We start from the raw sequence: 25623 nt of genomic DNA, 5'->3' as shown, positions 1-25623 counted from the left end.
TTAACTGCTTCATCTGTCAATCTAATTGACATACCCAGCACTTTGTGAAAAGGGGAGGAGGTTCAATTTTCCTGACAATCTCAAGATTTGCATGAGTTTTTTCAAAACTTGTGTTCTCGCTCACCTCACAATTCACCATAAACATAGAAACATAGAAATATAGAAAATAGGTGCAGGAGTAGGCCATTTGGCCATTCGAGCCAGCACCACCATTCGATAAGATCATGGCTGATCATTCCCTCAGTACCCCCTTCCTGCTTTCTCTCCATACCCCTTGATCCCCTTAGCCGTAAGGGCCATATCTAACTCCCTTTTGAATATATCCAATGAACTGGCATCAACAACTCTCTGCGGTAGGGAATTCCACAGGTTAACAACTCTCTGAGTGAAGAAGTTTCTACTCATCTCAGTCTAAATGGCTACCCCTTATCCTAAGAATGTGTCCCCTGGTTCTAGACTTCCCCAACATCGGGAACAATCTACCCTCATCTAACCTGTCCCGTCCCGTCATAATCTTGTAGGTTTCTATGAGATCCCTCTCATCTTTCTAAACTCCAATGTATAAAGGCCCAATTGATCCAGTCTCTCCTCATTTGTCAGTCCAGCCATCTCCCTTGAACTGCCATTATCCATTCCTGCTAACACTTTCACTCTCTTGTTATCACAATTTTCTATCCTTTGGATGAAAATTAGATTAGTTTAGTTTGTTAGATATAACTGACAGTATTTCAAGATTTCATCAGCTGGCGTTTGTGGTTTCATCATCTGCTTCCTGCTAACTTCTTCCTCATTTACAACTTCCCAACATTTACATTGATTTATTTCGATGTGAGAGCTAAGAGCTGGATGACTTGCAACAAGTGCTGACCTGAAATTTGCAAAGATAACGATGTGGATTCTGATTCTTCTCATGTGTTCCCTGCCCGGTGAGTGACATTCAGAGCAGGATATTCAGATAATCAGTGTTAGTTTGAGTCTAGTGTACGGTTTATGCAGCAGACATGTTGAAATACTCATATTTACCAAAATGTACTAAACTGCATTATTTATTGTAATGAATAATAAAGGGCCCATTTACTTTTTTTAAAGCGACACGAGTAACATAATCAAGATGCAAAGGTCACCCATTTTAATCTGTAAAAAGTGCTTTTTAATGTAGTCTTATGTCCAATATACACTGAAGACTGCAGTGGTAATAATCCCTCACACAGAACATGTCTGGAGCTTGCAATTGTTTCTGTTATTTAAAGTACAGCTGATGAAGTCTTGTTTTATGAGGCTCTGTCAGTGACACTGTTCCTCACTGCTAGAGGCTGGGTCTATATTACTCCCAGTAAGTAACCGTTTGCTTCTCACTCTTTAACTCGAACCAAGTAGATTTAGCTTTTTCACTCCCACCCCATATTAACCTAACTATATTATGCTATAATGGAAGTTCAGATTAATACTGCCACCTCTCCTCTATTTATGCCGAATCTTTGTTCCCAGCAATGCTGAACTTCCAGTCTCACCCTACCCTCAGCCAAGATCGTTAATTCTGTTACATCAAACCTCCCCATGAAGATTTGTGCCTCCAGCTTACCAATTTTACACAGAATACTTTATGAACTTCTGTATATGCAACTGACACGAGCCTCTGTCTGTTTGGCATCTTCCTCTTTTCAATCCTTCCTCTTTCTGATCTGATCTCCTTTACCTCCCCGATTCCACCTTTTATCTTTCCTATCTTCTTTTCCCTATCAGCTCTTCTCTCTGCCTCTTCACATTTTTAACCTCCCTCCGCCATTTTAGTGTAAACTCTTTCCCCACAGCACGAGCTGCTCTCCCAGCAAGGCCATTGGTCTAAGAACTATTCAACCAAAGTCCTCCCCATCCTTTTCCAGAACTGGCCCCAATGTGCCAGGAATCTGAACCCTTTTCTTCCGAACCATCTCTCCTGACAAAGAATCACGTCCCTTATCTCACTATTCTTACACTGACTACCATGTGGCACTGGGAATAATCCTGTGTTTACTACCCTCAATATCCTGCTCATTGATCTATCTCCAAGTTCCTGAGTCTTCCCTTGCCGATCCTCAATCCTCTTCCTTTCCATGTCCTTGGTTACATGAACCATGTTCACCTTCCCTCCCCAAACCCTGCTGCAGTACAGGTTGCAGCAACAAAGTTGAGAGGATGGACATTCCTTTGGCTGTTCCCATAGTGCTGAATGAATCGAGAGGAATATCAAGTTCAAGTTGTTGCTGCGGTTAGAAAGAAAGACTTGCATTTATGTGGTGCCTTTCACGACCTCAGGACGTCCCAACGCACTTTACAGCCAGTTACTTATTTTATGTGCTCTCACTGTTGTAATGTAGGAAACATGGCAACCAATTTACGCGCAGCAAGATCCCACAATCAGCAACGTGATCATGTATTTTACTGATTGTTGGTAGAGGTATAAATGATGGCCAGGACATTGGGGAGAATTCCCCTGCTCTTCTTCAAAATAGTACCATGGGAACTTTTACAACAACCTGACAGGACCGACCCTGTCTCAGTATAATATCTCATCTGAAAGACAGCACCTCCAACAGTGGAATGTCAGCCGAGATTTTATGCTCGGGTCCCTGGGCTGGAACTTGAATACACAATCTACTGACTTGGAGCCGAAAGTGCGAACACTGAACCACATCTGGCACATTAACAACAGTGACTGTACTTCAAAAGTTAATCGTTGGCTGTGAAGTGCTTTGGCACATCCTGAGAATGTGATCAGGCACTGCATTAATGTTTTCTTTCATCACAAATTAGAAGGAACTCAACTGTATTAATTGATGTAGTGGAGAGATTCCTCTGTACAGTGTGGTAACACTTATTAAAATGGAGCTGTTTGTATTGAGCAGTTATTTCCTGTTCAATTTCTGAAATGTTGTCTCCTCAGTTTCAGGTGCATTGTGGGCAAAAAATAAAGTAAGAGGAATTGTGGGAAGAGCGATCTCCATAGAATGTCACTATGACCATGGGTACCGGTCACATGTGAAATATTGGTGTGATGGAACAACTATCAGTTGTACATATTTAGTAAAATCAAATGACCCAAATGGACGGCAAGGAAGAGTGTCAATCACAGATAACCAGACAGCAGGAATATTTGTTGTTACGATGAAGGACCTTCGCTCAGAAGATGAAGGACGGTACAGCTGTGGTATTTCACAATCTGGCATTGATACAAGGTTTTCTGTAAAGCTACAAATATCTGACGGTACGTTTCTCAGCGATGTGCTTTATTACTCTCTGCTGAACTGTCTGATCAATGTTGTATCTGGGAGGAAACATGAGAGCTCCGATATCCCGAGGCTCCGCAGCAGTGCAGAGTCTCACAGGTAGTGGGCAGAGGTGGGGAAATCCGACTCATGGTGCACACTCCCAATCCGTGGCCTGCCCAACTTCCCGACCAGGAATTTCAAGTATTATGGGACCAACAATTCCTTTAACTACAGGGTGTTGTGCCAGACATCACCTAGGAGGCTCACCACATGTCCCTGTCTCTGAGCTGTATTAAATGTCCCACTGTCAGAGGTTTGCCTTCAGACTGAAACTAATAGTCAGACAATAACAAAAGCAGTGAGCAGCAAGTCGTTACTAATGGTATAAATTCTTTGAAATGAATAAAAAATACCTGCAATCCACAGAGCTGAACAAATTTTGTAGGTTTCCTGATATGATGGATGGCTCACATTATCAATGAGTTAATTGGTCAACTTTACAAACAATATAAAAGAAAATTGAAAAGCTGGTCACTGTTTTGATGGTAAAAGAAGCCTCTTTATTAAATGCTGAGACATTATCTTTCTCCCCAGCATAACCTCCTGATGGATCAACTATAAGATGCAATGGTCTGGATATTAACTTCGAGACATGTTCGGTGCAGGGGATCCAATATCGCCTGGGAAACCCGGAAGTAATTACATAGAAACATAGAAAATAGGTGCAAGTGTAGGCCATTCAGCCCTTCGAGCCTGCACCACCATTCAGTAAGATCATGGCTGATCATTCCCTCAGTACCCTTTCCTGCTTTCTCTCCATACCCCTTGATCCCCTTAGCCGTAAGGGCCATATCTAACTCCCTCTTGAATATATCCAATGAACTGGCATCAACAACTCTCTGTGGTAGGGAGTTCCGCAAGTTAACAACTCTCTGAGTGAAGAAGTTTCTCCTCATCTCAGTCCTAAATGGCCTACCCCTTATCCTAAGACTGTGTCCCCTGGTTCTGGACAGTGCGTCTGTCTGTGGCATTTTTACGCAGCCGGCCGATAATAATTTACTCCCGGGTTTTGCATCGTATGTGCGGTAGTGGGAGTGGTGCAGACATGCATGATGTAATCTTAACTCAAGTATTTAAAGGACCAATCCAAAGATGGAATTCTAGGAGTTGGGAGGTTGGGAACATAGACAGCAATCGTAGAAGATAGACTCACGACGCTCAAAGCCTGCGCCCCACTTTCACAACGCTACTGCTGCTAACACCAAGAAGCTCTTTAATGACCAAACCAGTTTAGGAAAGGTGAGTACAGCTGCTCATTCACCTACTACCCATTGTACATATAAACCACCCCCTCACCCTGTCTTATCAAATCTACTGCGGGTGGAGCAGACTTTGGCTGAGCCCTCATGGGCTACAAACCCAGAGGTCATCGACCAAGTGCTTCTCAACAGTCAGAGCAGGGATCTGAGCAGCCTACCTCTACCTCTGCTGAAGTCATAAATGTTGCACCACATAGGAGCGGTCGGAAAAGGCAGAGTAAAGCTGTGTAATTGCAGAAGTGTATCCACGTGTGTGTTTGAGTAATTGTTATGTTGTTAATTTTCTGTTCTTTGGCAGAATTACATAAAATATATTACTTTGCATCACTTTCCCTCCCCATTTTTGGTTGCTGGGTGGCAACTGGCCTTTTCAGTTGCTCGGTAATGAATGGGAAGACATGAATTGATGGGGAGCAATGGGTGGTTGGTGGGTAGCAGGTCTGCTTTGTGTCAGTGGGATTGGTGCGGGGGTGGGTGCGGGGGGGGGGCAGGGTAGGAGATAGGCAATTGAGAGCAGCATTGGATGTGGTTGTTACATCAGCCCAGTGCTGGTAACAGACTGAACCTTACAGCTATAAGGGAAACGCTGGCATCGCGGGCAACAATGTGAGTGACTGGTGCTTCGTTAGGGTCGCAATCCCCTCCTCCTCTTCCTGCTCCTTTTCCTCTTATCTTCCTCCTCTGTCTCGGAATGGTCCGCAGACAACGTGTGCTCAGCTCCTTGTCCCTCCTGCAGCTCCAATCTCGCTGCTGCGCAGTGTTGTGCAGAGCGCAGCAAACCACCATCATTCTGTAGGCCCAGGCTGGTGAGCACTGAAGGGCACCTCCAGATCTGTCCAGGCAACTGAAGCGCATCTTGAGGGTAACGTCAGGAAACACATTTTCAAATGAAGGCTCATGGAAATCTACCACAAAAAGCTGTTGAGACTGGGGAGCAATTGAAAATGTCAAAACTGAGATTGACAGATTTAAGCAAGGGTATTAAGGGTTACAGAACCAAGACGGGTCGATGGAGTTAAGATATAGATCAGTCGAGATCTAATTGAATGGCAGAACAGGCTCGAGGGGCTGAATGGCCTACTCCCTTTCTTATGTTCAGAACGTGTTCATTTTTCAATGGATCTGAGCGCATGAGTAGAAAAGTGATCTAGACCCACAAAACATGTAACAGATATCTGCCAGTTTTTTTCCCTCCTATTCTGCTGTAGTTTTCTCGGACTCTCCCCAACTCGTTCACATTCGAGAGTCAAACAACGAAACAGCAATGCAGGCTGGCTACCTGCTACTGAGAGAAATTGTTCTCCCTGATTTTCACATTGACACATCCTCAGTATCATTGCTGCTGACCCGATCTGGAGCCCTGCTATGTTCTGATATAATGGCAGACATGGTAGTTCAGGCTGCTGGGAGGATGGAGAGACATGGAGAGGGAGATGTGCTGGTGAGATTCCAACATGGCAGGCCCTGGCTGAGATGCAGAAGTGCTGAAAATTGGAGAGTGTTTGATTTTTAAATGTTCAGTCAGTATCTGAATGTTTGTTTCTTTCCCACAGAAACCGTCTCAGTTCCTGTAGTTAGATATTTATCGCCACCAAATGTCTCATGTTCTGGGGGCTTGGTGTCAGTTTTCTGTGAGTCTGTCCAGGGATCCCTACCCATTCAGTACACATGGTATGAACAGACCCCGACTAAAGGTTCAAAGATCTCTGACACCAATAAATTGGATCTACATTGTCAATCCTTCAAACAGCAACATCATCAATATTACTGCACAGCCTCAAATAATCAGGGAGAGAAATCCAGTGAAAAGGTCGATGTGTCAGTCTTCAACAGAGCAGGGAAGCACTGCAGTTATGTGACACAAATCAGTGGCATTGGTAAGTGTTACTTCGAAAGAACAATGTAGTCAATTATTGATAAGTGTTACTTTAAACAAACAATATGATCAATGAATTTTCAAAATAAATGTCTATCCAAACTAATTATTGCAATAGTAAGTAAGGACATTAGCTTGGATGATGTGGAATCGGTACGGGTGGAGTTACGGACTACCAAAGGGCAGAAAACGGTAGTGGGATTTGTGTACAGCCCACCAAACAGTAGTAATAAGGTTGGGAACAGCATCAAACAAGAAATTAGGGATGCGTGCAATAAAGATACAGCAGTTATCATGGGCGATTTTAATCTACATATTGATTGGGCTAACCAAAATGGTAACAATACGGTGGAGGAGAATTTCCTGGAGTGTATTAGGGATGGTTTTCTAGACCAATATGTCGAGTAACCAACTAGAAGGCTGGCCATCCTAGACTGGGTGATGTGTAATGAGAAAGGGCTAATTAGCAATCTTGTTGTGCGAGGCCCCTTGGTGAAGAGTGACCATAATATGGTAGAATTCTTTTTCAAGATGGAGAGCGACACAAGTTAATTCAGGGTCCTGAACTTAAGGAAAGGTAACTTCGATGGTATGAGACGTGAATTGGCTAGAATAGATTGGCGAGTAATACTTAAAGGGTTGACGGTGGATAGGCAATGGCAAACATTTAAAGATCACATGGATGAACTTCAACAATTGCACATCCCTGTCTGGAGTAAAATTAAAATTAGAAAGGTGGCTCAACCGTGGATAACAAGGGAAATTAAGGATAGTGTTACATCCAAGGAAGAGGCATATAAATTGACCAGAAAAAGCAGCAAACCTGAGGACTGAGAGAACTTTATAATAAAGCAGAGGAGGTGAAGGGTTTAATTCGGAGGGGGAAAATAAAGTATGAGAGGAAGCTTGCTGGGAACATAAAAACTGACTGCAAAAGTTTCTATAGATATGTGAAGAGAAAAAGATTAGTGAAGACAAACGTAGGTCCCTTGCAGTCAGATTCAGGTGAATTTATAATGGGGAACAAAGAAATGGCGGACCAGTTAAACAAATACTTTGGTTCTGTCTTCACGAAGGAAGACACAAATAACCTTCCGGAAATATTAGGGGACCGAGGGACTAGTGAGAAGGAGGAACTGAAGGAAATCCTTATTCGGTGGGAAATTGTGTTAGGGAAATTGATGGGATTGAAGGATGATACATCCCCGGGGCCTAATGGTCTGCATCCCAGAGTATTTGAGGAAATACCCCTAGAAATAATAGATTCATTAGTGATCATTTTCCAACAGTCTATCAATTCTGGATCAGTTCCTATGGACTGGAGGGCAGCTAATGTAACACCACTTTTTAAGAAGGGAGGGAGCGAGAAAACAGGTAATTATAGATCGGTTAGCCTGCCATCGGTAGTGGGGAAAATGTTGGAATCAATTACTAAAGATGTAACAGCAGCACATTTAGAACGCAGTGACGGGATCGGTCCAAGTCAGCATGGATTTATGAAAGGGAAATCCTGCTTGAAAAAACTTCTAGAATTTTTTGAGGATGTAACTGGTAGCGTGGACAAGGGAGAACCAGTGGATGTGGTGTATTTGAACTTTCAAAAGGCTTTTGACAAGGTCTCACACAGGAGATTAGTGTGCAAAATTAAAGCACATGGTATTGGGGGTAATGTATGGCGTGGATAGAGAACTGGTTGGTAGACAGCAAGCAGAGGTCGGGATAAACGGGTCCTTTTCAGAATGGCAGGCAGTGACTAGTGGGGTGCTACAGGCTCAGTGCTGGGACCTCAGCTCTTTACAATGTACATAACGATTTAGATGAGGGAATTGAGTGTAATATCTCCAAGTTTCCAGATGATACTAAGCTGGGTGGTGGTGTGAGCTGTGAGGAAGACGCTAAAAGGATGCAGGGTGACTTGCACAGGTTAGGTGAGTGGGCAATCGCATGGCAGTTGCAGTATAATGAGGATAAATGTGAGATTATCCACTTTGGTGGCAAAAACACGAAGGGAGAATATTATCTGAATGGAGGCAGATTAGGAAAAGGAGAGGTGCAACGAGACCTGGGTGTCATGGAACATCAGTCATTGAAAGTTGGCATGTAGGTACAGCAGGCGGTGAAGAAGGCAAATGGTATGTTGGCCTTCATAGCTAGGGGATTTGAGTATAGGATCAGGGAGGTCTTACTGCAATTGTACAGGGTCTTAATGAGGCCTCACCTGGAATACTGTATTCAGTTTTGGTCTCCTAATCTGAGGAAGGATGTTCTTGCTATTGAGGGAGTGCAGCGAAGGTTCACCAGACTGATTCCCGGGATGGCAGGACTGACATATGAGGAGAGACTGGATCGACTGGCCCTGTATTCACTGGAGTTTAGAAGGATGAAAGGGGAGCTCATAGAAACATATAAAATTCTGAAGGGACTGGACAGGTTAGATGCAGGAAGAATGTTCCCGATGTTGGGGAAGTCCAGAACCAGGGGACATAATCTAAGGATCAGGGGTAAGCCATTTAGGACTGAGATGAGGAGAAACTTCTTCACTCAGAGAGTTGTTAACCTGTGGAATTCCCTACCGCAAAAAGTTGTTGATGCCAGTTCATTAGATATATTCAAAAAGGAGTTAGATATGGCCCTTGCGGCTAAAAGGATCAAGGGGTATGGAGAGAAAGTGGGAAAGGGGTACTGAGGTGAATGATCAGCCACGATCTTATTGAATGGTGGTGCAGGCTCGAAGGGCCGAATGGCCTACTCCTGCAACTATTTTCTATGTTGCTATGTTTCTTAACTGGTCGCTGGTTAAGTTCCTTCAGTCACTGAGCAACTGCAACTGGCCAAATTCACTCCATTTGGATCCCTCAATAGCTAAAAACGGAATTACTCACTCACTGTAAAACCATGACCATGGTACTGAATTAAGGAGGACTTTAGCCTATTCAAATGTAGCGGTTTAATTGTTCGCAGAGCGGGAAGCAATATGTTCACCAGTGGCTGCGCTGAGAAACAACAAAACGGTCAGAAAATAGAAATAAATGCATTTTCTCCTAAGCAATTATTCATATAAATTAACAAATGCAAATATTGACTCTGGCCATATACTAATGTGTTCACTTGCTTTAGCGGTCAGAGAAGAAGGATGTCAGCAGCAGGTCGAAATCTCACCTGTAAACTGCATTTGTGCTGTACGTGTCAGTAGTGGCTCAATTAGTAGCACTCTTGCCTCTGATACAGGTAGATTGTGGGTTCAAGGCATGTTCCATAAATATAATTCAGGCAGAAACCACTGTCCCAGCACTGAGCTAGTGCTTCACTGTTGGAGATGCTGTTCTCTAGGCGGGACTTGATGTTGAGGACCTATCTGCCCCCTCAGGTAGATGCAAAAGATCCCATAGCACTAGTGAAAGAAGGATAGGGAAGTTCTCCAGATGTCCTAGTAGCGTTCATCCTTCAACCAACATCACCAAGAATCAGATTATCTGGTGATTTATCTTATTGCTGTTTGTGGGACATTGCTGTGTGCAAATTAGCTTCTGCATTTCCCTGCATTACAACCTACACTCCTACACTTCAACAAAGTACTTCATTGGCCGTTTAGCACTTTGGAACATCCTGAGAAAGTGAAAGGTACCGTACCAATGCGAGTTATTTCTTACATTTCGAAACAAATTATTTACTTACAACTGACCAGAGCCAATTATCTGAATGCTCAGTGGTGATGGGGGGCCTCTCCGCCAGCATTCTGTCTCCACTGCAAGCTCAGAAAACCAGTCCCTGGAGGCAGGAAATGACCATTACCAATATTGGCAGGCGACTGTTTAATGTATTCATGTGACATTCCTTTACACACTGCTGCTGCGACTTTGCCACTGAGGACACTCTCCGGGACAGAATTATGCTTGCTTGGCCCCCAGAAATACATTATCCGGTGGCTGAGGCTGGCTCTCTGGCTGGGACTTTCCCATACGTATGCATGGGGCATAAATGGGCATACCTGCTTTGTAGTCCACCATCCTGAGCCCTTTAAAAACAAAGACTTGCATTTATATAGCACCCTTCACGACCACTGGATGTCCCAAAGAACCTTAGAGCCAATTAAGAACATTTTTTTAAGTGTATTCACTGTTGTAATGGCAGTAACGCAGCAGCCAATTTTCTCACAGCAAGCTCCCACAAACAGCAATGTTATAATAATTTTAGTGCCATGGGGTCTTTTATGTCCACCTGAGAGAGCAGCAAGGCATTGGTTTAATGTCTCATCTGAAAGGCAGCACATCCAACAGTGCAGCATTCCCTCAGCACTGCACTGGAGTGTCAGCCGCGATTTTTGTGCTCAAGCCTCTGGAGTGGGATTTGAACCCACAACTTTCTGACTCAGAGGGAAGGGTGCTACCCACTGAGCCATGGCTGTCTGCCACAATAATAACTCTGTACCACCAATTCTCAGATACGGGAAAAAAACAAAAATTATCAGTAACAATGGGCCATGGCCAGATGTCAGCAGCATCTCCCCTTGCTACCAGAGAGGGGAAAATTACACAGAAATTAAATTATCCAAATCCATTATGTCAACCAGGCTTTTACTCAAATAGTGAGGTTCCATTTGACAATCGTGCTCTCTTGGTTGACTACAAGTAAAAATGAGGTGAATCTGAATTTTGTTCCCTTGTTTCAATAGGACCTGAATATTCTTGTGAAGTTTTTACAACAGTATCACCAACAAGTACAAATATAATTTCCAGTGATAAACGAAAACCATCTTCAAGATCCAAAGCGCCGAAAAGGTACAATGTTCTCATTACTGATGTTTTGACCGACATTGCTTCCACCTGAGAGATTAAATATTCTTTAATCATTTTGACATAAGGGATGATAATCATTTATTATTTTGGAATGGTGGCTGGGTTTACACATGCTGCTGTGTTAGCTCCTAATGAAGGTGCTGTCTTTGTTGGTAGGAAATAAGAATGAGTATTGGGAACCTCCATTTTGCCGCCCCTCAGACGGTGCTCTTTGCATTATTCACCATGATTACTTCACCACTAACCTACTCTCATGGTGTATGATGAGTTGCACTTATCAAACTTACCTTGCCGATATCTGTTCTGGTGTGGGGCTGACAGTAAAGTTTCTGTTGGTGAAAGTGAGCAATAGCAGCAATATATCTGCACAGCCCTTGATATCACCAGTGAGCAACATCTTCAGCTTTGGTCCAATTCTCAGTGTCGCTCACTACAACTGCAGGAAGTTTCTTCTCTTAAAATTTGTTCTAGGGAGGTGGGCAATGCTGACAAGATCACATTTATTGCCTGTCACTAGTTGCTCTGAGAAGGTGATGCTGGTCCACCTTCTTGATCTGCTGATCAATGGTGTTAAGTAAGAAATTCCATGATTTTGACCTAGCAACAATAAAGAAACAGCATTTTCCCCTCCCCAATGTAGTCTTTTGATGTTATGACACTCAAGATTCTTATGTTTTACAAGTCATAAAAATAAATATTAATTTAATTAATTGTTCTGCTCTGCCAATTTCTCGAATTGATTAATAAGTTACAGAGTGAATTATGCTGCCAACACCTCAAAATGCTGCTGATGGGCACATGTTTATTTTACATTAGGGCAGGCTTAGCTCACTTAAAATGGTGGCCAAACAATTTGTTGTATTTGGTAAGGAATTCTATTCACAGTGTATTTTAATGTAGCTGCCAGATTTCATATGCAAGACGTAAATCTAGCTCAAGCCTCAAAGTAACTCAGCTGTTGTGCATTACTCGCATAAGGCTCAGAAGCTCTTGTACTTCTTCAAAGCCTCAACCAATTTACCAATTTTGTCGATTGTGTCTCAGAGATTAGCACTCTCACCTCTGATTCAGGTCCCACGCCCAAGACTTGAGCACAAAATTCTAGACTGACACTCCAGTGCAGCACTGAGGGATCACTGCACTGTTGGAGGAGCTGTCTTTTGGATGAGGCATTAAATCATGGTCCCATCTGCTGACGTAAAAAATCCCATTGCATTATTTCAAAGAAGAGCAAGAGAGTTATCCCGGTGTCCTGGCCAGAACCGTGTGTAACTTAAGGGAGATGGTGTTCGCATGACGTTGCTTGCCTTGATGGTACAGACCATTGGGCTCAGAGGTGATTTTAAGTTAAGCTGGGCAAGTTGATTTAATAGATTCTCAGGATGTGGGTGTTGCTGCAGTGTGTCCTGTAGATGGTATGTACTGTAGCCACCATGCGCCAGTGGTGGAGGGGATGGATATTGAGCTCAGCAGCAGGGGCACTGATCATATGCACTGCTTTGTCTTAAATAGTGGTGAACCTCAGTGTTATTACAGCTGCACCCATCCAAGGTGAGTACTCCCATCACACTCCAGGCTTGAGCACTGCAGATGATGGAGAGGCTCGGAGTGATCAGAGGGTGAGCCACTCGTTGCAGAGCACCCAGCTTCTTGCCTGCTGTTGTAGCCATAATGTTGGCGTGGCTGGTCCAGTTAAGCTTCTGGTCAACAGTGACCCCTAGGATGTTGATGGCAGGGACTTGTGTTTAGTGATGCCGTTTTAAGTCAGGGCTTGGAGGAGGTTTTCTCCAATTCCTATTCTGTGGCTATATATTTCACCCAATGTGCTTGGGATGTAAATACTCAATTAATGTAATGGATTTCCGTATTATTAGCCCGAGATGTAGGCAACAAGCAGCAGAAATTGTAGTTCAATGTGAACACTAAGGAATTGGGTCTTTGAAGTTGCAATGGGAATAAGGAGAAAACACCAACTAAATGTCAAACTAAAGTAGTGACTGCTGGAAACACAAGACCGGTCTGTGGAGAAAACAGACACATTTATGGTTCAGGTGCAGACACTTCCTCAGAATTCTAGTTCACACCAGATTCTAAAGATATCGCACAGCTGCCGACTGACCTGCTGAGTGTTTCCAGAAACTTCTGTTTTTCTTTCAGATTTCCTGCATATGCCAGATAAATGTTAATCATGTAACAAATATTGAAAATCTTTGCATTTTATTTTAGGATATATCCCTGTATCTGTTGTTATATAAATTTGACTATGAAGATCATCTGACTATAAAATCCAGATAGTGCATCAAACTGTTGTTGCTTCTATATTGTCAGGTATCACCAGGTATTCTTTTGTTGTTTTCACCTTCGAAGTCAGAAGGTTGTGGTTCACGTCCCAGTCCAGAGACTTGAGCGCAATATCTAGGATGACGTTCCAGTGCAGTACTGAGTGAGTGCTGCACTGTCGGAGGTGCCGTCTTTCAGGTCTTCTTCGGCAGCACTTCCCAAACCCGTGACCTCCATCACCTGGAAGGACAAGGGCAGCAGGCGCGTGGGAACACCATCGCCTCCGAGTTCCCCTGCAAGTCACACACCACCCTGACTTGGAAATATATTGCCGTTACTTTATCGTCGCTGGGTCAAAGTCCTGGAACTCGCTCCCACCAGCACTGTGGGAATACCTTCACCTCACGGATTGCAGCAGTTCAAGAAGGCAGCTCACCACCACCTCCTCGAGGGCAATTAGGGATGAGCAATAAATGCTGGCCATGCCAGCGATGCCCACATCTCAGGAACAAATTTTTTTTAAATGTGACATTAAATCAAGGGTCCATCTGCCCTGTCAGGTGGCTGTAACAGATCCCATGGCAATATTTGAAGAAGAGCAGTGAGTTCTCCCTAGAGGCATGGCCAATATTTATTCCTTAACCAATACCAGTAAAAAACAGATTATCTATTCATTATCACATTGCTGTTTGTGGGAGCTTGCTGTGCGCAAATTGGCTGCCTCGTTTCCCACATTACGGCAGTACATTCAAAAGTACTTCATGCCTGCAAAGCGCTTTGGGATGTCCCCAGGCTGTAAAAGGCGCTATAGAAATGCAAGTTTTTCTTTAAAAGAAAATAGCCAAGGACCAATTGAGAACCAACGCTGACCCTTTCCTCTTCTCTGTACCACAGCCTGGTTTACATTGTGCTCAGTGTGCTGGGAGCCCTTATTGTTGTGTTTGCTGTTTGCCTACTTTTCTACCTGATGCTCAACAAGAAGGGTGAGTTCCTATCTTTCTTCAATAATTTCATTATATGTCAATAATTTGCAGCAGAATATAAAGAGGACATAAAAACAGAGAATGCTGAAAATACTCAGCAGATCAGGCAGCATCTGTGGAAAAAGAGACAGAGTTAGTGTTACAGGTCGATGACCCTTCTTTTGTATAAAGAGAACATGGCTCGTTGCAATCAACAAACAGCTACAATTGTAGTATATTGCATTTTCTAGTCTAGATGTATAAAACATGGAAGAATAGTAGGTAAGTTGTTACTTTTGCTAGGTAACAGCAAATATTCCTCTGAGCTCTGCAGGAAGCAGAATCCATCATGGGTTTAGAAAGATAGAGATGTTTCGGTGGAAGTGAAATTTAGATGGGCCTTGGTCTTTCAACGATAAGCGTGAGCAGTTGCGATGTGTTTGTTGTAATTGAATGTGATCAGATCAGCCATGATCTTGTTAAATGAAGGAGCAGGCTAGAGAGGCCAAATGTCCTTCTCCTGCTCCTATTTCTCATGTATGTTCTTCATCAGCTAAATTTCTCTGATTCGACAAGCAAGTAATCAGGAAGGCAAATGGAACATTGGTCTTTATTGCAAGAGGGATAGAATATAAAAGCAGACTACAACTGTGCAGGATATTGGCGAGACCACATGTAGAGTACTGCGTACAGTTTTGGGCTCCGTATTTAAGGAATACTCGCATTGGAGGCTGTTCAGAGAAGGTTCACTAGATTGATTCCAGAGATGAGGAGTTTGACTTATGATGATAGGTTGAGTAGTTTTGGCCTATATACATTGGAGTTCAGAAGGATGAGAGGTGATCTTATCGAAACATATAAGATAATGAGGGGGCTCGACAAGGTGGATGCAGAGAGGATATTTCCATTCATAAGGGAAACTAAAACTGGGGGACATCGTCTCAGAATAAGGGGTCGCCCATTTAAAACTGTGATGGGGAATTTCTTCTCTCAGAGGGTTGTAAATCTGTGGAATTCTCTGCCTGTGGAGGCTGGGTCATTTAATATATTTAAGGCGGAGATAGACAGATTTTTGAGCGATAAGGGAAATAAAGGGTTATGGGGAGCGGGCAGGGAAGTGGAGCTGAATCCATGATCAGATCAGCCATGATTTTATTAAATGGCGGAGCAGGCTCGAGGGGCCAAATGACCTACTCCTGCTCCTATTTCTTATGTTCTTATGACCCAATTGTGCTAAGTTGCGATCAAATCCAAGACGTTTAAGAGAATGAGTTCGGGAGTCAGATGACCAATTTTGGAATGGTTACTGTTTACTCAAGCAGAAGGGTCAAGAACCAGAGGTCACTGATTTCAAGGTGATTGGCAGAAGATCCAAAGGCGACGTAAGGGAAAACTTTTTTACGCAGCGAGTGGTTAGGATCTGGAATGCACTGCCTGATGGGGTGGTGGAGGCAGACTCAATCGTGGCTTTCAAAAGGGAATTGGATAATTACCCGAAGGAAAAAAAAGATTGCAGATTCTCTGTGGGACTGGCTGCTTTACCAGTAAAATCTAATAGTGTCTGGCTTCTTTTTGACCATTTAATGCTTCCCCTAGTCAAACGACAGGAAATGTGTCAGTTAGTGGTCTTTCAGTATGAATACATAAGACATGTAAAACAAATTCCTGTCAGCAATAACTTAAGGCGGTCATGAATGAAGTGGGTTAATGACTGCCTTAAATTCACGCGAGCATGTATTTGCTGAGAGCACCTTGAGCTCGCATACAAATAAAAGGTAGCTGAAAAGATTTTCCTCGTGATATTTTGGATTAGAACATCAGTTGAAATTTGATTGATTATCTGAAGCGAAAGCTTTGTATGGCGGGAATCAAGATGTGTTTGGCTTTGACGTCCAAACTAAGTTCAAATGGGAAATTCCAAAGGCTGAGCCCTAAAGATGACATATGCTGGCTGGGGCATTCCAGCTAAAGCAGAGACAATGCTGCAAGAAGTTTATAAAAGTCGATAAAATCCACAATGTTCTCATTTTTCACCCATTGTTACTGTTCTTACATAGAATCATAGAACGGTTACAGCACAGAAGGAGGCCATTCGGCCCGTCGAATCTGCGCCAGCTCTCTGCAGGTGCACCTCAGCTAATCCCACTCCCCTACCCCTTCCCCCAACCCTACAATGTTTTTTCCTTCGAGTAATTATCCAATTCCCTTTTGAAAGCCGTGATTGAGTCTGCCTCCACCACCCCATCAGGCAGTGCATTCCAGATCCTAACCACTCGCTGCGTAAACAAGTTTTCCCTCACGTTGCCTTTGGCTCTTCCGCCAATCACCTTGAAATCTGTGACCTCTGGTGCTCGACCCTTCTGCCAATGGCAAATATGAAGTAATTAATCTTGAAGCAGCTTGTAGCTTCGAGAGGAAGAAGTTGTGAAAACAGTTGTTACACCTCACCACAGATGGTGCAATAAAGTCAACTTGACCATGTTTCACATCTTGTTATGTTCAGTTAGAACACAGGGTCAACTGGAGTACAGTAGAAGCCATCCTCTATCTTTCATTTGGAGACAGGAGTTTAAAGTGGTGGTTTATTAAATCTGGTCCTAATGTTATCATGATAATCAAGTTTACAATCACCATTGCATATACAAACTATGTATCATTAACAACAAATTGTTTACTTTATTCATTTTTTCTAAATTGCCTCATATTTTCTGGTCTAGTAGAGTTTTTCAAAGATATGAACGGTCCTGATCAAGTGAATGGGGAAAAACGATTTTCTCTGGTTGGGGAGTCAGTGATGAAGGGGTTCTCAATTTAAAATTGTTACTAAGAGAGTGAGGAGAGAGGTTAGGAGATATTTCTTTATTCAGAGATGTGTTGGAACATGGAATGCTTTGTCATAGGGAGTGGTAAAGACCCTTGGACTTTTTAAAGGGAAATTGGCTCATGGTTTGAAGCTGTAGGGTGTTTGTTTCCCACTCTACTTTGATTCATAGACCTCGGGAATTACAGGAAGGACTCCACGTAACGCAAAGTTTAGTCTTAAACCCAACTGTTAGTTTATTACACAAAAACCAACTAAAAATTACAGAATAAGACTTCTTAGAGATTGATCGAAGACATACAAACACCCGCCCAGCCAGTTGCTACTGTTGGTGATTGTAGGCTCGTGGAGCGAGGGAAGATGGTGGGTCCCCGCTGCTTGCTTCTCCACTTGTCTCTACTCCTGCGTGTGTTTCCTTCTCGTCATCTCTCTCTTCTTGTTCTTCTTTCCATTGTTCCCCTTCGTGGTTGTTGTTCCTTTGACCTGTTGTTCTGAGGTGGTTTGCTTCTGTGAGCTCCTTCATATATATCCATTCGATACAAGTTTCCTGCTGGGCTGCTTTCAGTTAATGTGTCTGGATGAGCCTCGATGGCTGTAATGATGGGTTTGGATCTGCTTGGATGGTCACAATTTGCACCTCGTTCTGTGCACGGAATCAGCAGGACCAAAGATAACTCCTTATCTTTTATGCCTCGCTATCCAAAAATGCACGCCTTGTGGGATCCTTTGTGGTGCTAGATTTTCGCAGACTTGTAGTCTCCATAGGGAACTGGTTTTTCCCCTCCGGCCAATGAATCCATGGGCTTCTCTGCTTGATTGTATCAAAACCCTTTGTCTCGATGTTAATCGGGTCTCGCTCCTGGCCGCAGAAATTGCATTAATCAGTTATGAGTCACCACCTGCCCCAGGCTGGCACTTTTTCTCCCACCCAACAGTCCCACAGGTTTTTGTTTTCAACCACTTCAGTCCGCGATCTCTTGCTGTGCTTGATTACGAAACGTGTAAACTCTTACAAAGCAGTGATATATACAGAGCATTGAAGAGTGAGCAAAGACATTAGTATTAGTTTTAGATTGCTCCAGCAAAGAGCTGCCACAGACAACTGTACTTCTCTGAGACAAATGTTACTCATGGACCAACAAGTTGGACCAGTTTTCTGCTGCTAATGCTGTACCTGAGATCACTGAGGTGACAACCTCTAAGAATTCTCCCAGTTGCTTATAGTGAAACCACTATTCTCGGCCATGGAGATCATTGGGCAATTCCCCGTCAATCACGTCTGGAGACTGCACTGCTTTAAGTGACTGAGATTGATTTTATGCTCAGAATTTGCATGGAGCTATCTGCATTTTGCTGGAGGAATAATCAATTTGTATTATGTAATTACCCTTCTCTCACTGCATTTTTCTGGAGAAATCATCCTGTTATCATCAGGAGAAATGGCCGTAGTTTCGGTCAGGAGTTCTGTTCCTCTAGTCCACAGGGACTCTTTTTAAATAGACTCTGTAGACTGTTTGCTGTAATGCACTGTTAAAATAGACTCTGTAGACTGTTTGCTGTAATGCTGTTTAAATAGACTCTATGGACTGTTTGCTGTAATGCACTGTTAAAATAGACTCTGTAAACTGTTTGCTGTAATGCATTGTTAAAATAGACTCTCTAGATTGTTTGCTGTAATGCACTGTTTAAATAGATTTTGCTGAGTGAATATATTTTGTTTGCATTACTATTCTCTTATTAATTTTGTTTGCTGCAAAATAAACTAATCCTGCCCCACCTCCAACTCATTGGCTGGTGTCAATAGAAAAAAGAAAGATTTATAGAGCGCCTTTCACGACCATCAGATGCCTCAAAGCGCCTTACAGCAAATTAAGTCCTTATTTGTTGATGTGTACTCACTGTTATTATGTAGGAAACATAGCAGCCAATAAGCGCACAGCAAGCTCCCACAAACAGCAATGTGATAACGACCAGATAATCTGTTTTTGTTATGTTGGTTGAGGAATAAATATTGGCCAGGTCACCGGGGCGAACTCCCCTGCTCTTCTTCAAAATAGTGCCATGGAATCTTTTACCTTCACCTGAGAGAGCAGACGGGGCCTCAGATTAATGTCTCATCTGAAAGATGGCACCTGCAACAGTGCAGCATTCCTTCATGAGGAGTGTCAGCCTAGATTTTTGCGCTCAAGTCTCTTGAACCCATGACCTCTTGACTTAGCGAGGGCGCTACCCACTGAGCCACTCGCTAATGCAACTCAGCCACTGGCTGACTCTGATTTCTCCCTGTGATGAATTGTTTGGCCTCCCACTGATGGCACAACAGATCAGGAGCTCATTTGCAGGGTAGAATTGATCAGTCTTTGTCTTGTAAAAACCTGAACATAGTGGGAGCTAATTTTCACCTTCACGTCTGGGCGATAATCTGGCAGAGCGCCTTGTAGAACTCAATGGGTGATAATCGGGCGAGTTCTACAACAGGCAGATGATCTGCTGCGTCAGTCAGTGAAGGTGAAAGTTACCTCCGTGCTTTCTGAATATTGTGCAGAATAACCAGAGCAGTTTTTCGCTCTATGTAGGGAATCATGTGTGCAATGCAGATGAGGTTCACATCAATGTAGATCAATGTAAGACTATGCACGCTGAAACACATTGTCAGTTTGTACATTTTAAACATATTAATTGTTCCTGTTATAGCTCTTTCAACAGTAACATTGTAATTTTTCAGGTACAAACTGCATAATATGTCATAGAGGAGACGGCACTCTTATTCATGATGAGGTAAGGATATTAAGTATGAATTCTCTGAATAATATTTGGAAATTTGCAAAACTGGATTACATAGAATTTAAAGCACAAAAACAGGCCATTTGGCCATGTCAGCGTTTATGCTCCACACAGGCCTCCTTCCACCCCTCTTCAGCTAACCCTAGCAGCATATCATTCCATTATTTCACTCTCATGGGCACAGAGGGATGGTGACCTTGGCCTTACAGTTAGAAATGCGACTTTGTTAATTGTTTAACCCGGTCTTTGGATTTTGTAATGTACGCACCCATGAGTATTCTCACAGGTTTGTAGAGCATTGTGAGTGGCTTAGCCAGTCACGTGATGTTCACAAAATTCAGTAAAACCCCAGTCAGTTGGGTCTAAGTCATCCACAATGAGGTATGCTGTTGTGAGCCTAGTGGATGAACTGGTAATGTGTAGTGTGATTATTAAACCTTTGTTGATAAACCAACTAGTTCTTGGTAGCAAAGTGTTGCTATGAATTCGTGAGCAGGGAGCCCATGAAGCAAATACATTACAGATTTGATGACTTTTCTCAGTCTACATTTTCATATAGTCGTGTAAAGTCCCAAGTACTAATGCAAAAAAAAATTAAGAACAGGAATAGGCCACCAGGCCCAACCAGCACATCTGCTGTTCTCTGAGGTTGATCTTACCTACCCACTTTTTTATTATATCTGACAATGCTTTCCCGCTCCAAAATGCATCGTATTGACTCTTAAATCTATTCATCTAGTCTTTCCTAGTAAAATTTTCCACAACTCTTTTGGCCCAGAAATTCCGGCCTCCCGGGTCCGTACGGAGTGTGCATGCGCATTGTGTGGTTTTCAGCGCACAATGTGCATGCGCTGAAAACCGGCTTTTCCGATCTGTCAAGCTGGAGCTTGACAGATCTTCCGTATCTCGGCTGCCAGGACATTCGCACGGGCAAGATTGCGGGTATTTTCCCATATCTTGCCCAGCAAATGTCATGAAAACCCTTGCGCCTGATAAAAGCAGGCACATAGCCTACTTTTACAGGTGTAAGAGTTTTAAAATACACAAAAACATTTTAAAATAAAATTATACAAACCCTCCCCACTACAGTAAGTTTATTTTAAACCATAATGTAAAAAATGTTTTTTTTAATTGGAAAAATATATATTTTTTATAATACATTAATAACTTTAATTTAAATTAATAAAAACATGTGGTGCGTTTTTTCTATTTTTTATTAGTGTTTTGGGTGTTTGGGAGGCGTGGTTCTCATTCATAATAATGGGAACTCCAACTTACGGAATTCCCATTATTATGAATGAGAACACACTTCACCTTGATTGGCTGCCCAGAGCCATGTGACTGCAGTTCCAGCCCTGCACACGTCCTGACGTGCACGCGCTGCGACGCGCAGTCAGTGGCGGCCTCAGGACCGGGAACCCGCGTGGGCGCAGCAGCTTCAGGTAAGTGCGCATCTTTTTAAAGTTTTTCCCTCGATCGCCTGCTGGAAGCAGCCGACCGGGATTTCTGGGCCATTGAGTACCGAAAGTTTGACCTGACTTGCTATCGTATTAATTTCAACTCGACATCCCAAGTATTTGAACCTTTTGCCACAGTGAAATTTTGACTGGGTCAATTTTATTAATTAGCTTCATAATCTTAAGAATCTCAATTTCATCACCTGTCTCTCCCCATGACCAAAGACTGCTCTATACCAGTGAGGAGGTTACAAATTTCTGGCCTGCCATAGATATTGTCTCATATCAGCAGCACTGGTCTCTCCCATAAGTGGAACCACATATCTTACAATTTGGAGTTTATTTGACTTTGCAGTATCGAGATGTATGACAGCATAACTGTGAGACCCATCCCTTGTTTATGAACTGCATGTTGTCATCCTTCACTTGGGCTTCTCCAATCTTCTGCTATGTGGACTGATTGACCTCTTCACCCAGAAGAGTCAATGTCGGCACATAGCTGAACAATGTAGCATTTCCAGACTTGAATGTCTTCTGTAGCGCTCCACATAACACACAAAACAAACGACATGCTGCACTATCCCAAACGGGGGGGCTAAACGTTCAGTTTTGTTTCCCTTTGTGACACAACAAGAACAGCACCTCGACTGTTGAGAGCTTTGTGACCCATAAGGGTGAAGCCCCAAAGTTTTAAAACATTTTTAAACGAGTGACCTTCTCTTGGCATTGGTCAAGGTACTTCAAGAGCAGGGCTCTGGTCAAATGAGGCCTGGAACATGACAACCCAATGTTGACAGTGGTAAACAGGGAATTCCCAAAAGCGTACTCAAAAATTGTGAAACTGAAAATTAGGATTTTGGGCCAGGATGTTGCACATGCATTATTTAAACATCTTAACCTCCTCCAGCCCTACAACTCTCCAAGAACTCTGCGTTCCTCCAACTCCGGCCTTATGCATCCTCCACTTCCTTAACACCACTATTGGCAGACTTGACTTCAGACACCTAGGTCCTAAGCTCTGGAATTCTCTCCTTAAAACTCTCCGCTACTCTCTCCTCCTTTAAGACACTCCTTAAAATTCTTCTGCCGTAAAAACTTAAAAGTTTTTGGTCACTGCCCTAATGTCTGCTTCTTTGGCTCGGTTTCAATTTTTAACTGATTATGCTCCTGTGAAGCTCCATGGGATATTTTACTACGTTGAAGGCGCTATATGAAAGCAAGTTGTTGTTGTTGTAAATATAGATGTAGTTAATATTGATTTAGGATCACTGCTACTTCACCTATGAAATGATGAGATGTAATGTGTTATTATACTCTCTTGGAAAATTAAACATTTATGGAAAGATTGAACAGGCTGGGGCTCTTTTCTGAAAAGAGAAAACTGAGGGGTGACCTAATAGAGGTCTTCAAGATTATAAAAGGGTTGGATAGGGTAGACATAGAGAAGATGTTTCCACTTGCGAGCGAGACCAGAACTAGGGGCCATACATATAAGACTCTAATAAATCCAATCGGGAATTCAGGAGGAACTTCTTTACCCAGAGAGTGGTCAGAATGTGGAACTCGCTACCACAGGGAGTAGTTGAGGCAAATAGCATAAATGCATTCAAGGGGAAGTTAAATAAGCACATGGGGAGAAAGGAATAGAGGGGTATGTTGATGGGGTTAGATGAAGAGGAGTGGAAGGAGGCTCATGTGGAGCATAAACACTGACATGGACCCATTGGGCCGAATGGCCTGTTTCTGTGCTGTAAATAATTTGTCGTACTTTCTAATACTTTGTAAATTGATTTGTAATAATCCAGAAATACATTTCTCCTCATAACAGCACAAATCATCATTCAAGTTAATCAGAGATAAATTGGATCTCATTTTTTTTTATTTTAGCAATTTTCAGCAGCGGAAGGGAGCACTGTATATGCAAGTGTAAAGCCCCTTCGACATAGCTCAGCAGAAAGGCCCAGCGAGGGAAGTGCCCAGTTGAGTAATGACAAAAATGGAATCACGTATGCAACAGTGCAGTTTCAGAAGAAATCGACAGCACGGAGCGGTGAGGTGGCCAGGCACTCAGTTAACAATGAGGACAGTGTCACCTACAGTGCTATCAAGGTTCAAGGCCAGCCCCCAAAGAACAACAGAGAACCTCCATCATTTGATACTCCGGAAAACTCTGAAATGTCAATTTATGCTAACGCTAGACTTTAGGCAAACCATTCATGTGGTCCCTGTCTTGCTTATTGTTGCATCTTACTTTGCATTTCAGTTCTTACGAGCTGGCCGCATATTTATTTTGTCCAATTCATTCTATAACTTCTGAGCTGTTCCCTCCAACTCCACTGCTCCTCCCAGTTTGGCATCATCAGCAAGTGTAATCACCTTACATTGAGTTTCTGAGTCCAGACTAGTTAGGCCGAATGGCCTGTTTCTGTGCTGTATATTCCTTGTCTTTCTATGTAAGTTCTTCCCATTGTTTATTAATGAGAAGCAGCTTTATTCATTGCTGTTGGAGAGTTATTTTTTCAAGTGGATGTAGCTTCCTTCAGTCTTAAATTCCTGCGGAGCCATTTTGAATGTATGTACAATTGGAGTATTTACACATTAAAAATGGAAACTGATAATATATTTTACTGTGATATCAATGTATTCACTGGTGTTTCATGTTATACTCTAAATGTTACAAACACAAATAAAATGCAGTGATAAACCATAACTGTGTCAATACAAATATAATTTCAGACAAATGTGACACTAAAACATTTCTCATTTAAGATTTGTATGGTAACTGATCAGAGATAAAACATACCTGTCTGGCTGCAGTCCTAAGTTAATAGTTATCCATTTCTTTTTGACCCTGGGTGGTTCAGCCTCACATCTGTCTCACTCCTACCAAATCCATGGTGATGGCCATGCTGATTATTGGACAAGGGTCTCGGGCTCATCCACGCTCTAAGCTCTTAAGCATGAATGAAGTGGCTAAAGGATTTCCTGGTATATAGGAGCAGAGGCCAGTACACGAGCTCTGACTTTGTGAAAACCACTGTTGGTCATCTGCAGGGATACACCAGTAAAATAGCAGCAAAGCTCCAAGGACCCAAACTCTCCAGTTCCTGTATAAGTTGCAAAGTGCATGCCACATATCTGAGACATGGGCATCTGCATATGCCTCAATGAACGTGTAAAAACGGCCTCCTAAGCCTCCAATATGGCGGGCAAGAATCCCGCCCACATTTCCAAGTGCTCCAACAACCACATTGGATGAGGTGGCGTCAGGAGCGCGCATCAGAAACATTCAAGGGTGGTAGCAACTTACTTTGAATTAGGGTCCTGTGCATCTTGCGGGACGTGTTCTCAATTTTCGAACGCCCTGGGGCTCCACTCCCCAAGTGCTGAGCTCGCACAATACAACGTGGTGCTAACCGGCAGGAAGGACTCCAGACTTTACCTGAAGATGGAGCCAGGAGGAGCAGGACTCCCCCTCCTGCTCCCACATTAAAACCCTGGCCGCACCGCAACCAGCACCCCCCCCCCCCCAACCCTCAAACGGCCACCGAAACTCCCACCCACCCCCGCCGAGCTAGCACACCCAATCCCCGACCATCAATCTCACCCCCTCCCAATGATGCCCCTCCCCTTCCTCACTTACCTGAGGGTCACTGCAAGGTTCGCAGCAGCTCAACCTTCAGTGACGCTTCACCGGGAGAGCAGCCTCCTGCTCTCCGCAGCTCACCCGCTTGGTGGAAATGAGGCCCGAGTCCCAATATCGGGCCATACCATTGAGGCGCAGGGACTGTACCCTATCCTCCCTAACTCGCCACCCCCCACATGCCCAAAAATGAGCACACCCGAATTTCTAGGCTATTGTGTCGGTGACCTTTGTTTTCTGTTTCACCTTGAGAGCAAATGCAGAGAAGACAGGTCACACCAAACTAAATATACATTGTGGTGTAATCATTACTCATTCAGTTTCAAATCCACCAGAAGAAACAGGAACAAACTTTCTACAACTGCTACAATTGCATTAAAAATTAATTCCTCCTGACTCAATCCCTTCCGGTTTTCTTGTTGAATTCCGTTGTATCT

At 43.2% G+C, this 25623-nt stretch overlaps 1 protein-coding gene across 1 annotated transcript in view; it reads left to right on the top strand.

The window, feature by feature from the left end:
* Positions 1-24203, top strand: part of LOC139228033 (uncharacterized) — a 126044-nt gene extending 101841 nt beyond the window's left edge. The window contains 6 exon segments of the mRNA XM_070859179.1: positions 2924-3244; positions 6121-6444; positions 11116-11221; positions 14414-14502; positions 20028-20080; positions 23431-24203. Of these exon segments, the coding sequence (XP_070715280.1) occupies positions 2924-3244; positions 6121-6444; positions 11116-11221; positions 14414-14502; positions 20028-20080; positions 23431-23748 (1211 nt within the window). The 3' untranslated portion in view covers positions 23749-24203.
* Positions 24204-25623: the final 1420 nt, after the last annotated feature.

This window comes from Pristiophorus japonicus, chromosome 17 (genome assembly GCF_044704955.1).
Source record: "Pristiophorus japonicus isolate sPriJap1 chromosome 17, sPriJap1.hap1, whole genome shotgun sequence".
NCBI lineage: Eukaryota > Metazoa > Chordata > Chondrichthyes > Pristiophoridae > Pristiophorus > Pristiophorus japonicus.
Note: the sequence above shows the minus strand (reverse complement) of the source record. Positions and strands in the feature narration are given on the sequence as shown.